General features: G+C 34.8%; 1 protein-coding gene across 2 annotated transcripts in view; it reads left to right on the top strand.

The window, feature by feature from the left end:
- Positions 1–15,029, top strand: part of LOC117325949 — an 88,539-nt gene that overhangs the window by 36,817 nt on the left and 36,693 nt on the right. The window contains exons 1-5 of one of the 2 annotated variants that reach the window (XM_033882482.1): positions 8,643–8,690; positions 9,797–10,189; positions 10,836–11,088; positions 13,187–13,343; positions 13,999–14,141. In XM_033882482.1, the coding sequence (XP_033738373.1) occupies positions 10,072–10,189; positions 10,836–11,088; positions 13,187–13,343; positions 13,999–14,141 (671 nt within the window). In that variant the 5' untranslated portion in view covers positions 8,643–8,690; positions 9,797–10,071. Of the gene's footprint in view, positions 1–8,642; positions 8,691–9,796; positions 10,190–10,835; positions 11,089–13,186; positions 13,344–13,998; positions 14,142–15,029 lie in introns of those variants that run through there. The other variant, XM_033882481.1, reaches the window with a different exon arrangement.

The raw sequence follows: 15,029 nt of genomic DNA, 5'->3' as shown, positions 1-15,029 counted from the left end.
AAAGATTGTGAGGAAATAGAATCAGCAAAACTGTCAGACTTCCCAACATTAGAAAAAGAATATTTAGAAACTCTGGCATGTGGCAAATATCAGTTAAAAACGACTCCTGGATATATAAAAGAGCATTTTACTACAGAAGGTAATTTTGAGGTTCGTGTATATATTAACACACACGGCTGATTTAGTATGTTGTCAAATAAAATCCCTACATAAATTTCAAAAACGAAATATCATCTTTGGATTAAATTTCCAGTCTAGATAAAGATAACTCCACTTTTGGTTATCACCGCACTTTAATTGTCCTACAGGGATTAGATCACAACGCCATCTATATTTTGCTTTTGAAATAAATATACGTGTGCAGGTGAGCTTTAATAATGTAATGTAGTTGTGTGTACATTGTTTTTATGTTTAATGAAAAACAACCAGTGATAAGGTTGTGTACAATTTTAAAGTCATATCCTTTGTTCTTTTAAAGCAGATATATTTTAACTTGACTTTGAAAAAAAACAACCCAGAAATCTATACTTTTAAATGCAATACATTATTTTTAGCTCACCTGAGCCGAAGGGTTGGTGAGTTTATACCATGGTGCAGCATCCGTTGTCCATCGTCTGTCATCTGTTGTCCGTCCGGCATCTGTCAACATTTCCTTTCAAATCCTTACTAGTCCTTTTTCAATGAATGACAGGATTTGGCCCACCTGTAGTTTGAACCATTGTTGGGAGAGGCAGTTCAAAAGTAGGAAAATATTTGAAATATATAACTTTATTGAGAGTATTTTGCCAAAATTACCAAAATATCCAGGTAAGCGATGCAGGCCCTTTTAACCTCTTGTTTCAGATTTACTTTATGTCAGTATGTATAAGAATATATATATATATACAATTCAATTTATAAATATTAAGTTGTTAATTCATATTGAATTATGATAAAAAGATAATTGTTTAAAGTAAAAAAGAAAAGAAAAAGAATTAAAGCTGTGTAAAAAGAAGCATTCACTTAAAGATTGGCAGTTATCAATGTTGTGTCTGTGATCTATAACACACAGGGACTTGAAGAAATCCCCAACCTTTAGAATTCTATTGTATGACATATTTGTTCTGTTTTGATTTATCACTGTTCGTATCTGTTTATGAAATAGAATGATGAACAGTCATAAGGACATCTGGGTATTTTGTAGTCCATGTCATCTAACATTACACAGATTACAGTATAAATATGGAATATACACAAAACTCTGGATAAGTTGTTACATAATACTCTAAAGTATTGAATTTTAACAATTAAATCTATACATGCAATATATACCATATATATTTGATAAATATATTGTTAGTGTTAAGCAAGCAGTAATTTAAATAATTTTGTGATAATTTGCAAAATAATGAATCATTCCATTTTTGTTTTACATATTACATGTATTGTTATGTAAGCATGTGCTCATATATATATATAAATTGATATAACCTGTTATTATTGTATATCAAATATTATAATGTACAGTGATCATACTTGACGTGACGCAAGTATACTGCAATTTTCCTTCAAATATCTTAATGAGTTAGAATTGTTCAGACAAGAAATTATTAGAACGGATACAAATACATTTCCCTACTTTTAAAAGCAAGACATTTATGAGGATGTTAGCCAGCCCACATAAATATACATATGTGTACCATAATATACATTGTGTATCCTTGTGTAAAGTTCTGTTTCAAAGTTTTGAGCTGACTTTTTCAAAATCAATTATCTTGCAAAAAGAAAATCTCGTCAGGCGGGAGCAGCGAGCAGGGAGCATCAGGCAGCAAGCAGGACCCATGCGAGCAGGCCTATGGTGGTCCTGGAAGAGATTGTATGAACAATTATTTATTACAATTCGAATATTAAAGTTGTTTAAAAATCTACTTCAAATTTAATTAACAATGTGTCAAGTTACATGTACATTACGATATACTAATACCAAGGTTGTACTTTAAAATGTTATATCAATAGTTTGGTTCTTGCTTTTTCTTATTCTGACAAATTATAAAGCACCTTAGCTTCATATTCATAAACCATTCCAAATACAGTAAGAATAGTACGTTTTGCATGATCTATTATACAGTATACATATTTTTTTTCATAAATTGATTTAAAAAATATGTATATATACAACATAATCAAGCAGGATTATCGGAGACATTTGTTGTGTTTATTTTACATATTAATGATATGTTGTTGATCATCACCGGATCATGGCTTTCCAACTTTTCTTCAAGTTTTTGTTTTATGCCTTTTTGCATTTTGGCTGTAAACAATATTTCCATAGGTTGTGTTTCTGTTTTTGTTATGATACACACCTCGGGATTGGTGGGGCATGACAGTCCGTCCTATAGCTGGGATTCTTCAAGCTTACGCAACCTTGACTCCAAATAGACTTCCCATCAAGGAAGGTACATAAAATCACAGACAAGTCTGAATTTGATCTGTACATTCTTTCACAAGTATTTAACCCTGGACACAAACAATCACCCGATACAAGATTTACAAGCAATTACAGTCTGATGCATGGTGGCCCATTGGTTTACCAGGCCCGGATCACACAGACCTGGCACCCCAATCATGATGCTGAATTGCTTAACTTGTACAAGATTCATGTCTATACCAGGAATTAAACATTGTCAAGGAGGGGGCAGAACGAATTGACAAATGAGTGAACCATATGAGATTCCAAATATCTCCATTGCTAGGTCATCCATCTAGAGCTAAATCACGCCCGCTTTAAAACCCCAACCCGGTGAATGTTCTGACGTTGGACAATCCCCTGAAAAATGACATTCTCTATGTTTAAAGTATCAAAACTTGAAAAACAAGACAATTCAATGAATTAGTCCCCCCCCACCGAATATGGAATTTATATGCCATAAAAAGCCAAGTTGATAAATTTGAAATAAACAAGCTTATAGTTCCTTGAGATATCGCACCAACAAACTTTTTTCTCTGGTGTAGGTCAAAGGTCAAAATGCCAGCCAGAGTGACAAAATTTTGACATGACACACCATCTCACTTGAGTGAATCTATATCGGAAGATCAAATATTGGGTATCATGGCCTTTTGGTTATCAAGAAGAAGTTGTTAAAATATTTTAGCATATTTGAACCCTGTGACCTTGAATGAAGGTCAAGGTCATCCATTTGAACAAACTTGGTAGCCCTTCATCCCAACATGCAGCAGACCTAATATTCGGTCTTTCGGCCCTTTGGCTATTAAGAAGAGGTTGTTAAAATATTCTAGCATATTTGACCCCTGTGATCTTGAATGAAGGTCAAGGTCATCCTTTTGAACAAACTTGGTAGCCCATTATCCTAGCAGGCTACAGACCTAATATTGGGTCTCTGGGCCTTTTGATTATCAAGAAGAAGTCCTTTTAAGATTTAAGCATATTTGAACCCTGTGACCTTGAAGAAGGTCAAGGATATCCGTTTGAACAAACTTGGTAGCTCTTCATCACAGCATGCTACGACGTTACGACGGACGACGCACGACGCCGGACAAAAGGCGACCGCAATAGGTCAAATGAGACTTTGTCTCAGGAGACCTAAAAAGGCACAAAAACTTCCCAAAGAAACGATTTATACGAAATTTTCCCGTTTCTGAATGTAACTTGATGGAACAAGGGACATGCATACGTGTAAGTAAAATTGAAAATAGCTATGAAATCAACTAAATTGCTTTGGGTTTTAGGTCTCACACAACTAATTCAGCCAATCAGCGGGTGTTTCACCTGAACCAAGTCCCTGAAGAAAATGTGTTTCTTGGGTTTGTTGCTCTTTCCTGAGTAAATAACACACGCAATGGGTACTTTCTATATACGAGAATAAAGAGAGTGGTCTTGAGATTTTAAAAATCAAAAATATACACTCCTGGTAAAGATAGAAAGATGTAGGAATCCAGGTGTAAAAAGGCGGGAATTCCTCAGGTGGTGGTTCACCTGTGCACTAAATATCAGGGCTACTGTCTTCCAAGTACATGTGTGCTCTTATATGCTATTAAACCTATCCAATAACCATTCAGAGACGTACTAAATTGATAAAATTGATATAGAAATAAATTCCTATTTCAACAACTTACTGAAATGACTTCAGAATAAATGTAGTTTAAGATATCTTACCAAAGCGGACGGTCCTTCTGGCTTGACAGTGGCGGGAAAACCGAGAAAACCCGTCGAAATCCGTTCAGTTATAGAAGAGGGTCTCACTGGCTAGCAGTGTTTTCATTGGTGAATCAAATGAGGGTACCTCGAGGGGAAGTTTCTATTATCAGTAGTGATGTACCATTTAAAGGATTACACATTGTCGGGTACAACACGCGATTATTAATAAAGGTATTTTGATTTCGTAACAAAAATCATACATGCATTTTGTAACACCCCAAAGCCTCAATATGATTGACCGCCTCAAGTCGTTACAGGCTCTCCCAGTCCGGCCCCTAATCGTTACGATGCGATGAGCAGATCATGATCTTACACAGGGACCTGCGAATTTGCCAAAGTTACAGTCTACTGTGTGTATTTGGATCTCCCTTATTGTGTATAACACATTTTCTGACGTCCTGGAGAATAACAAGGCGTGTCATTTCTACAGAATTTAATCTTAGCCCGTGAAACATCCGAAAATGTGTTAACACCCTAGATAAGGTCCAAATCTTATACACATAATGTATTGCAGCCAATTATCAGGTCCCTGTGATCTTGATACGAACGCTTTTGTGTAGTGGTAACTGGCAGAAGGCATATATTTGCAGGTCAGTATTTCTATAATGCCGATTAAAACGAGCGAAATGAAATTTAAAAAAAATAGTTAAACTAATACATGTATGTTCTAGTTTAGATATGCAGCATTTTTTCATTTTCATATTTTTTTAATTTTTGTGTGTGTGTGTGATTGTTTGCCATGGCAATTCCAACGATCTTATAGTCAACTACATTCGATGGGAGATCCTTCGTATCAACAATTCGCTATGTGACGGGATATTTTCTTACAGTTAAATGTGACTTCTTTCTCTATCCAATTACCCAATAGAAAAAAAACAATAAAAACAACAGAAATGTGTATTTCATTGCGACTGAGTTATTAAACAATGTACCACGAGTATGACGGGATATATATACGAAAAAACAAAATCAAAATCAGACAGAAAAAATTCTTGTGTCAAATAGCGCGGAGATCAGTAAAATTAATTATTGTTTTTTTTCGCATATGCTTATCGAATGTGAGTTTTCATCTAAATGAGAGAGAAGTTACGATAGCCGGTTAGGATCATTTGCGAAGGAGAAAATAAATATCCTTTTTTTTTGCGTTATTACGCGAAACTAACGTGTTATACGTAACTTTATCGCTATATAATTAAATTTCCAGTGTTTGTACACAGAATGTGGCTTTCTGATTGGTTGAGATGTTCTTTTTCATACCACTATGAAAAAAATTCCGAGAATGGCGCGAAAAATGTGTCGTCACAATACGACAATTGACATTGCGTATTGATTTGAGAAAAAGAATCCCATATAAAACCAGTAAAATTGTACATAAAACATGTTTTAAATTAGAAAATTATTTTCAAAAATGAATTATAAGCGTTATTTTTTAGTTTCATAGGGGTATGAAAAAAATTTGTTTGCAAACTTCTGTAAGACACGGATTCATATAGTTTGCAAACAATTTTTGTTTCATACCCCGATGAATTTTAAAAATTGACATCAATGCTTAATACAAGAAATTTTCGCGTTATTACGCGAAACTAATCCATTTTATCGCAAAACTTTTACGCGAAACTAACGTGTTTAACGCACTTAAATGTCGATATTTTGTTTTAGATAATATCACAAGATCAGTAACACAAAATTGTAGAATATCTTGGTCAAGGAAGCACTGTAAATGACAATATGTGTATTGCAACTAAAACACTTCATCTCAAATGAAATTGGAACTGGCAGAATGCAGGCAACCATCCTTGGTCAGTCAAGAGTACACCTCTTAAGGATGTTTCAATCACGTTCAAGACTCGTTTTATCTTTTGATCTTGTGTAAGTTTTTCATTTTTTGTTTGTTTAACAAAATAAAGCCTATCTTATTAAAAAACATGAATCTGAAAAAAAGTGTTGCAAATGTAGACGTCTGTTGGTTATAGAACTTTTTTTCCGAAGAATTTTAATAAATTACTAATTCAGCGGCCATCTTGATTACACAAATCATCAGTGTGGCCATTTTTAATTGTAAGAAGTTCACGTTTTTGCTCCACAACTTTTGATTGTTCAATATAATATACAAGAATGCGGAAAAGTATTTTTTTTTTTTAATTTCTTGTGTACTCGAGTACTTTTGATGTAAATATTAATGGGACAAAAAAGGAAGCACACAGACCTTCCATTTTTATGACTGTTTAAAAAAGATTAGCTTATTTTCTTTTGATCGGCTTGATATCTATAAAAAAATAATAACAGAACTTTTAATATAAAGTGTATATCTGCAAACATATGGTGAAAATAGGAGTATTTTGCCATGATTTAAAAGAAAGTATAATTTTTGTCAGTTCTGCAGGCATCCATACATATCTGACAACACATATGGAAGATATTGTATGGATTTGTCCAATCCCCCCGGGTATAATGTATTCGCCGGAGTGTTATTGTAACGGGCTCAGTTGCAGGTGCCGAATGGGGAAATGACCTTTTTTTCTATTACAAAATTACGACGCGAGTTTTTATTGGCTGAAGAATCGTCATCCTATGTTGCTGAAACTGCTGTCCAAGATATGGCGATAGAGACAAAAGACTAAGCCCAGCGAATTGAAGCCTAGAGATGTCGGCATAGAAACGGACGAATGGTTGGTATTTACCAAATATTGATGTTTGAAAGAATTAAATTACTATGACTATGATGCTATGAACATGACAATAATCAATCGTGGTGTTTGTATATTTCGCATTGCTGCGTTTGCCCAAAACTTCCTCGATGATCGATCTCTCCTCCGACTCCACCCATGAACCCAAAGTGATATTATCACGCAACGGTTACTCGTTTTCCTTTCATATTTCAAATATTTCCTTTTTATAGGAATGACTACCTTTATTTCATTTTCACACCACCCCACACGAGACCTGTTTCCTACTAGTACGAAGGCCCATTAGTCCCCATGCACCTAAGTAATCTGTGGAGGTTTCGGGGTCCACAATTAATTAAAACCCAGTGGTATATGGACGCAACGTAATGACTGTCTATATGTTTATTTGATTAAATACTATATTTATAGCATCTTAATACTTACAAGTTTCTATTCGTAACTACTCAGCCGACAAGTTTCGTGTAACCGCAACAGGAGCAGATCTGCATCAATCAAAAGCTTGTTATCGTTTCTCGCGGGGGATTTCCTGACTGAGCGTCGGTCTCGAACACTTTCGGGCCAAAAGTCTTTCCGCAAAATTTAATTTTGCTATCATTTGTTTGTACTTTTAACTTCTTTTTTCAATCACTCGCCGATGCTTCGTTTATGGTTGTATATAACGGATGTTTGGTGTGTTGATAAAGAAATATCAAATACACCCCATGTTAAATACCGATGCACAAAATCCCATATCTTGGAAATCAAAATTAGCAACAAAATTAAATTACCCGTTGCACCTTCACTTACCAAAATGTAATCGAAATGATGTTGTGAAAATTCATGTATTAAATTACTGTTGAATTTTCATGTAAACGGCAATGGAAAGAAATGGAATTATCATGAAAATGAGAAATCAATATCCTTCAGCGTACAAACTTTTGTTTAAACCGGCCTATTAACAAATTCAGGACATTGTTTTGGTATAAAACCTGATTAAATGTTTAGATTATATACACAATTAGATTGTACGGAAAGACTTTTGACCCAGCAGTATATAAGACACAATTAAAGGCCTCGGTTGATTACCCACAGTTCAGACCTAGATACATGTATATCTATATAAGGCTAACGAATTATAATGAAATTTGGAATAACATGAAATTGATATCCATGTATTATGGACGTACCTAAATTCGATATTCTGTTATTTAAATGTCTTGTTTTTTTAGTATTTCCAGAATGACGTACACTAACATTGTGCTAAATCATCCATAGATATACATACATGTATATATATATAGTTTGTGTGTTGAAACTTGTACTCGTACTCATCGTCATGGAAAGGACACTCCCCACACGTCGGCCACGCTACAATGCACTGTAATGTATGATAATCGAAGATACCGTATTTATAACCTTGACATTTGTAGAAAGAATGCTGTTGTAGAGTCCGTCTAAAATGTATATTGTTTTTCGAAACCTTGGTTTCTGGTTTTTCCAACATCTGCTTGAAGCTTTGTTAGTTTACATCAAACAAACAAAAAAGATAATGCTGTTGAATATCAACCTGAATCAAATTGTATGCATAATTCTTTTATAAAACATTGTTGTTAATATTTGTAATTGAATAGAAATTTCCCATGGTTATTTTAAATGAATATTTGACGCATATTTGTTACAATTAGATAATAAAATAAGGTGACAAAACAGACGAAGCTTGGATTTCGCATCTCCATATTCTATTCGGATGTTCTCGAGAGTTATCCATTCGATAATACTGACGCATTGTTGATTGTGGATCGATGATGGCGTTACAGTCGTTATGATGGGTAAGCTGTTTTCCCTACCATTTATGGCAGCAGAAAGATGTTACAAATAAGTTACAGATAGTTAATAGCGTAACCACTGTCAATGTCAACTGGGCGAATGCCCAAACGATCTCACTACCTTATACCGGTTTATACTGTATCTTAAACACATACACATATCTACCTGTTGGAGGCCGGTTTCGTTCGAGTACCTAACGTGAACCGCAACACTAAAATCCAGTATTTTATACCTCAATACCTCCACTTTATTTGGGTTTAGAGTGTGTATTTATTACTGTAGTATTTGTATTGTGGTTACTGTTGTTATGATTCTAAAAATATTGAGTGTGTCAACATCTAGCGCTGACATAGTGTTTAGGAAACGGCAGTTTGGTATACATGTATACCAGAGACCTATACGTAGCTGTGGGCTCCATGTAGAACTACATTTAGGTCTATACGTACCGATGGTCAAAATTGTCGCATGCTTTTCCTCTAGGCATATAGATTATTTACGAAAAATCCCTTCTGGAAAGTCACTTAATTCGTGAAAATAGCATGATCATCCAGGATTTACAAATACTTAAAAAAAATCTTCATCCTGTATATGTGATGTCTGATCCAAAATAGTACTAACTAGTATTAAAACTTTGTTAATGTTAATGATTTTATTTTGTTTTCACTCTAAATGATGCTTTTCATGAAAATCTTTAAAAGCAGTACCTGTAGACTTTGTGAAATATCACTGCTTTATTTTTCATACAGCTGACATGATCAGAGTGCACATACAAAATGTACATGTATATTCAAGATGTCCGTTCCAGACAGTCCATAGCGTCCATAACGTTTCATGAAAAGTTCAACAGGATGCTCAGAGTTATGATATTTGGCTAGTAATGAAACATGCTGAAATGACTTGGATTACAGTTCATTTGAATGATCTTGATAATGTTTTAGGTCACCATTTGGAAATGTACCTACCAATAAGCAAGTGGGTACCCTTACAATGCATCAGAAACATCCTGCACAGTTGTGGGATGTGCATTGTGTCACACAAAGTTCAGTGCAAATCTTTTACATGTTATCTTTTTAAAGTTTTGTACCATAATTATTTTATGTCATTTCAGATCTATTTTCCGCTATCAAATCAGACATGAAACAACAATTAATACCTTCAGTGAAAAGGAACATGTGTATCTTTGAAAAATAAACACACTCCCAGCTGTCATGGTTGGTTTTAACCAACCACAAGACTTGAGCCAGGTGCATCAGGGCATTAACCAGGCACCGCAACACGTCATCTAGGCACAACAGGGCATCAACCAGGCACCACAGGGTATCAACCAGGCACTACTGGGCATCAACCATAAATCCAGGGCAGGAATTGAATCAAGCTCAGAATATGAATCAGCCAGGGCCTCCACTTCCCCCAGGCTGGTCACATGCTTTTACGCCCCAGGGTCAAATCTACTTTATAAACCACAGCGATGGTACGACCAGTTGGCACGACCCCAGGATAAGTATGTGATCAATATTGTTTTGTTTCTCATTAATGTAGTATATGAGTCCTAGATTTGCAGCTTAATTCACTTTTGACAGTACTGTATCTTACTCTAAATTTGTATTGAAAGGTGCTGATATATTGTTTATTTTGTACAATCCTCTGTTTTCCATATAACATATATACATTTGCTGATTATAAATAAGTAAAATATAACAATATAGGCTTTATGTAAAGTTGTAAAAATTGTTTGACTGACAGACCAGGCCTTGTAATAAAGTTTTACAATTGTATGACTGACAGGCCATGCAGCCCTTATAATAAAGTTGTACAATTGTATGACTGACAAAGTTGTACAATTGTATGACTGAAAGACCAGCCCTTATAATGGCCAGCCCTTGTTATAAAGTTGTACAATTGTAAGACTGACAAAGTTGTACAATTGTATGACTGAAAGACCAGCCCTTATAATACAGTTGTACAATTGTGTGATTGACAGGCCAGCCCTTGTAATATAGTTGTACAATTGTATGATTGACAGGCCAACCCTTGTAATAAACTTGTACAATTGTATGATTGACAGGCCAGCCCTTGATATAGTTGTACAATTGTATGATTGACAGGCCAGCCCTTGTAATAAAGTTGTACAATTGTATGATTGACAGGCCAGGGGTCCATACTCTTGGGTATAATTAAGAAGTACAATTGTGCAACCGCTAATGATCAACAAACTGATACACAACAAGAAGAATGGAGAGATAAGAAGTCTGAGTGTAAAGAAGAAGGGAGCTTGGAAACACTACAATCATGTGTGAAGGCCGTGCAGGAACAGATCTGTGTAAAAGGTTTTCCCCCGCGAGGGTCATCTGGAGCAAAAATGGCTAAAAATGTGAATGAGATGATTGTAATTGTAATGAGGTAAGTATAGTCTTAATCTGGCAAAAACTATCTTAATGTGGTATTCATTGTCTTAATCCCTTAATCCTGATCTTAATATCATAATCACTCTCTTAATATCACAATCATGATCTTAATATCTCAATCATGATCTTGATATCACCATCACGATCTTTACCACAATCAATGTCTCAATATCACGATCCCTGTCTTAATATCAAAAGCCTGCGCCCTGTCTTAATTGATAACACAATTAATCCTTGCCCTTGTAGGGCTTTTTCTCATCGGTTTGGGATAGTATCTGTTTGTCTCATTTTGGGAAGAAAATTGGTGATTGTGGCCAAGTCACTCAGCAGAACTAATGAAAAAAATTCATGCGAGAGTTTCAATATTAAACTATAATTCCCTACCTTATTTCTCTACTCTCTGCCACTGCTGTACTCCATTCACAAAAACCCATAGTGGGTGACCATGTTGATAATTTCTATATCTGGTGATGTATGTACTGCTGATTTAAGACGTTGAAAAACCCCAATATGCAGAAAGCAATGTAGTTCAGCATCACGAGTAAGTATTGATCCTTTGGTCGATAAACAAACGAAGATCATGTTCAATTTTGCTTTTTAAAATGAATTCAGGCAAGAGGTGTCCAATATGCTTATGACAATGCCACCATAGATGCTTGTAGCCTCAGCAGAAGTTACCATCTCCATGGCAATAGAACATTCGCATTAAAGATGTGACCACGCTGGAGTAGAAATTCTTACTCAAGATGGTTACTCACTACCCGAGTCCTCTGTAGCAAGGGAGGTAACTAAGGAGTGTACCAGTCTATTCCAATACATAGTAACCATTGCAGTATTTCCACACATATTAAAAGAAATGTTATTTTACAAAAGCAAAGTATGTATTTATCTTTCATACTTGGTTTATGATCAGTATAAGACTACTAGGAAATATTCAACACTGGAAGTATATCAAAGTGTACAGGTAAATATTAACTTGAAACCAATCACCATGCATGTGACCTTACAGGATACATTATTCAAATAACTGTTGAATTTCCTAAATTTACATTGCCCATAAAGCGCATTTAACTGAATTGTACAAACATACCTCATATTTACATTTGCATTAATAAACATGAATCACTCTCATCTGAATAATGTTTAAAGGATTATCATTGTTTATTGATTTGGTATGTGAAATGTCCTTCTTCAAAACAACTTTGATGAGCAGTTTGCGAGAATTTCACAGAATTATAAAGAAAATAATCGCTATACTTAGCATAATTTGTGTGGTACAGCACTGTGAATTTTAAAATCTGAAATGAGTGATGGTTCCATTTGTATGCAAGTTTTAATTAGAGGACTATGAGGCTGTTGTCAAATCTCACAGTCAGTGTTTTAATCTTACAACCTATAGTTTTCATTACTCTCACAATCACTGTTAATAATATCTATAATCACTAACCTTATCTCACAATCATCCAATCTCACACTATCTCATAATAATCTATCTCACTTTATCTTTTCTCTTACCCTGGACAGGGATAGCCACCACTTTAATCACCCTAGGGTTGAGACAAGCTGCACTCACTCTTTGTACTTTCTATACAATTGCATGTCATCATGTCACAATGCAATGATGTTACGACGACAATACAATGACGTCATGTCGACAATTCAATCACATCTCATCAACATTTCCTTGCATTGATGCAATATCAATATTAAATACTAATAAGTACATACGAGGGCAAACAGCGTAAGAGAAAAATGATCATTCGGCCTCCATGGGAGTGAGACGGGAAGCTCAACTCACATGGAAAGATAGTGAAGCTGTCAAACACTCATCAAGTCTCTTGTTTGGCAACTTAAGAATCTTCCTCCTTGACTGAGATTTCCCTGTCTCACCCCCAAGGAGGTGAAAGATTCTATTAATCTGACACCATCTTAATCTTACACTATCTTAATATCGCACTAGCTTAATCTTACACTATCTTAATATCGCACTAGCTTAATCTTACACTATCTTAATCTTACACATCTTAATCTTACAACATCAGTCTCACACTATCTTAATCTTACAATCATCTTACAGAATTACTTTGTTACAGAGACTGTGTGGATGGTAAAAAAGTCAAAGTGGAAGACTGTCAGAAGATGTTGTTTGAATTTCTCTTGAGCCTGTTAGCGACAGGGCCAGGGACTGCTGCAGCAGATATCATACAGAACTGCCTTATCAAGACCAAGGAGCTGATTATATACTTAGAGGTATCATTACCTGTGCATTTTAATTAATGGCATCACTTTATCCTAATTTTGTAGCTAGGACAACCCTAAATACACTGTAACTAATGAGGATTTGAATTTTCCTGTAATTTAATTTGATCCACTGTTAGGACTTTGTTGGGGCCCTCTGTATCAGATATAATTTGTACATTATATATATACTAGCCTGTATGAATTACATTTTGTTTGTGGCTGTACAGTTATCTGTTAACCTGTATATATAACACTTATAAGTAAAATCATATTACTAAAACTTATTTTTAAGTGAAGTGTATTTTCCCATACCGAAATAAAGCACAGAAAAAGTACAGTAAAAAAGTACTAAAAAGCATTAAAAAGGTATTTTTTTTACTCAATTTGGAACCTAGGGTTAATTGTCACGATATTTTCAAGTTTCACCAATAAGTGGATTCTTTGTTTCTTGGTGCACTAATTTTGTTTCTGGTGCCACATCAGGAATATCATGCAGTAATGATGTTTTGTATGTACATTAATGTACATGTTAAAACTGAGAACAAAACCAATTATATCCTGATTGGCTGCAGGCAGTGTTCTATTGAAAAAATTCAGAAGAGATTAAAAGTGTTGAGTTTATTTCACAAAATACAATTTGCCCTTTTTAATTTATTTGTTATAGGAAATGAGGGGAAAAGAATTTACAAGAATTATTGAGAGTTTGAAATTGTGGACTCACACCGCTGAGGGGCCAAACATGACGTTGAAGGACCAGAGCAATCAGTGGGAATCCTGTATCACAGCTCTTATAAAGCGCATACTGGGGTATCACAATTTACAATAACTTAATGATTTATAAATTATACTTATTCATGCCATGTCATTTGGTTTTACTATCTGTAAGACAGACTAGTTCCGAAACAGAGGGCTAGACTCCGGCCCTCATACTGATGGTAAATAGTTGATGTGACGAAACGAAGCAATATAATGTATAGGCAGAGTCAGATAGGCGATATACCAGTAACTTTCTAAATATAACTAAGAGACTTTATGAACAGCAATATACACAGTCACTAGATATCATTAGTGTCAAAGAAAAAAACTGGTATTTACAAGTTAGTGTCATGGACACTGTCTTTGTCAGTATAAGATAAAAACAACGCTGTATTTGTCAGTAAACCTGAAGCTTCCCGATATTTCTTCTATAAAGTGTTTTGTTCTCCTATTGCAATGTATACTTCACTCTGTTAAAAGTTTGAAGTAGTAATCTTTTTTTTATGCATTTTAAAAAAACATACAGATAGTGTTATGAAATTTTAATCTCTCCTGAAACAAAAATGAGCTTTTGTGCATAGTGATTATTTTGCATGACAATATATTGGAATCTGGCCCTGGGATTGTGAAACAGCCTGAAGTCTTTAAGTTTGGACTTAAGTTAATTTTCTACACATGTTGACATCACTTGTTTGCATGCTACAGGTTGTTATAGATTAAGAAAGGCACTGTGTACATTAAGGTTTGTAGTGACGTTACCGGGTGATCTGTTATGTCCTTTGTCATTTAACAAGTCATTGGGGGTGGCAAACATCAAAGCCAAAAATCAACACAAATTATTAGGTTTTGATCTTTGGGAAGGGTTAGGGTAAGTGTGAAGCTCTCCATATGCTAAATAATTTTGAATGGACTGAATATAGAATGTGTTTACAAAAAAAC

Source organism: Pecten maximus, chromosome 4, assembly GCF_902652985.1.
Source record: "Pecten maximus chromosome 4, xPecMax1.1, whole genome shotgun sequence".
NCBI lineage: Eukaryota > Metazoa > Mollusca > Bivalvia > Pectinida > Pectinidae > Pecten > Pecten maximus.
Note: the sequence above shows the minus strand (reverse complement) of the source record. Positions and strands in the feature narration are given on the sequence as shown.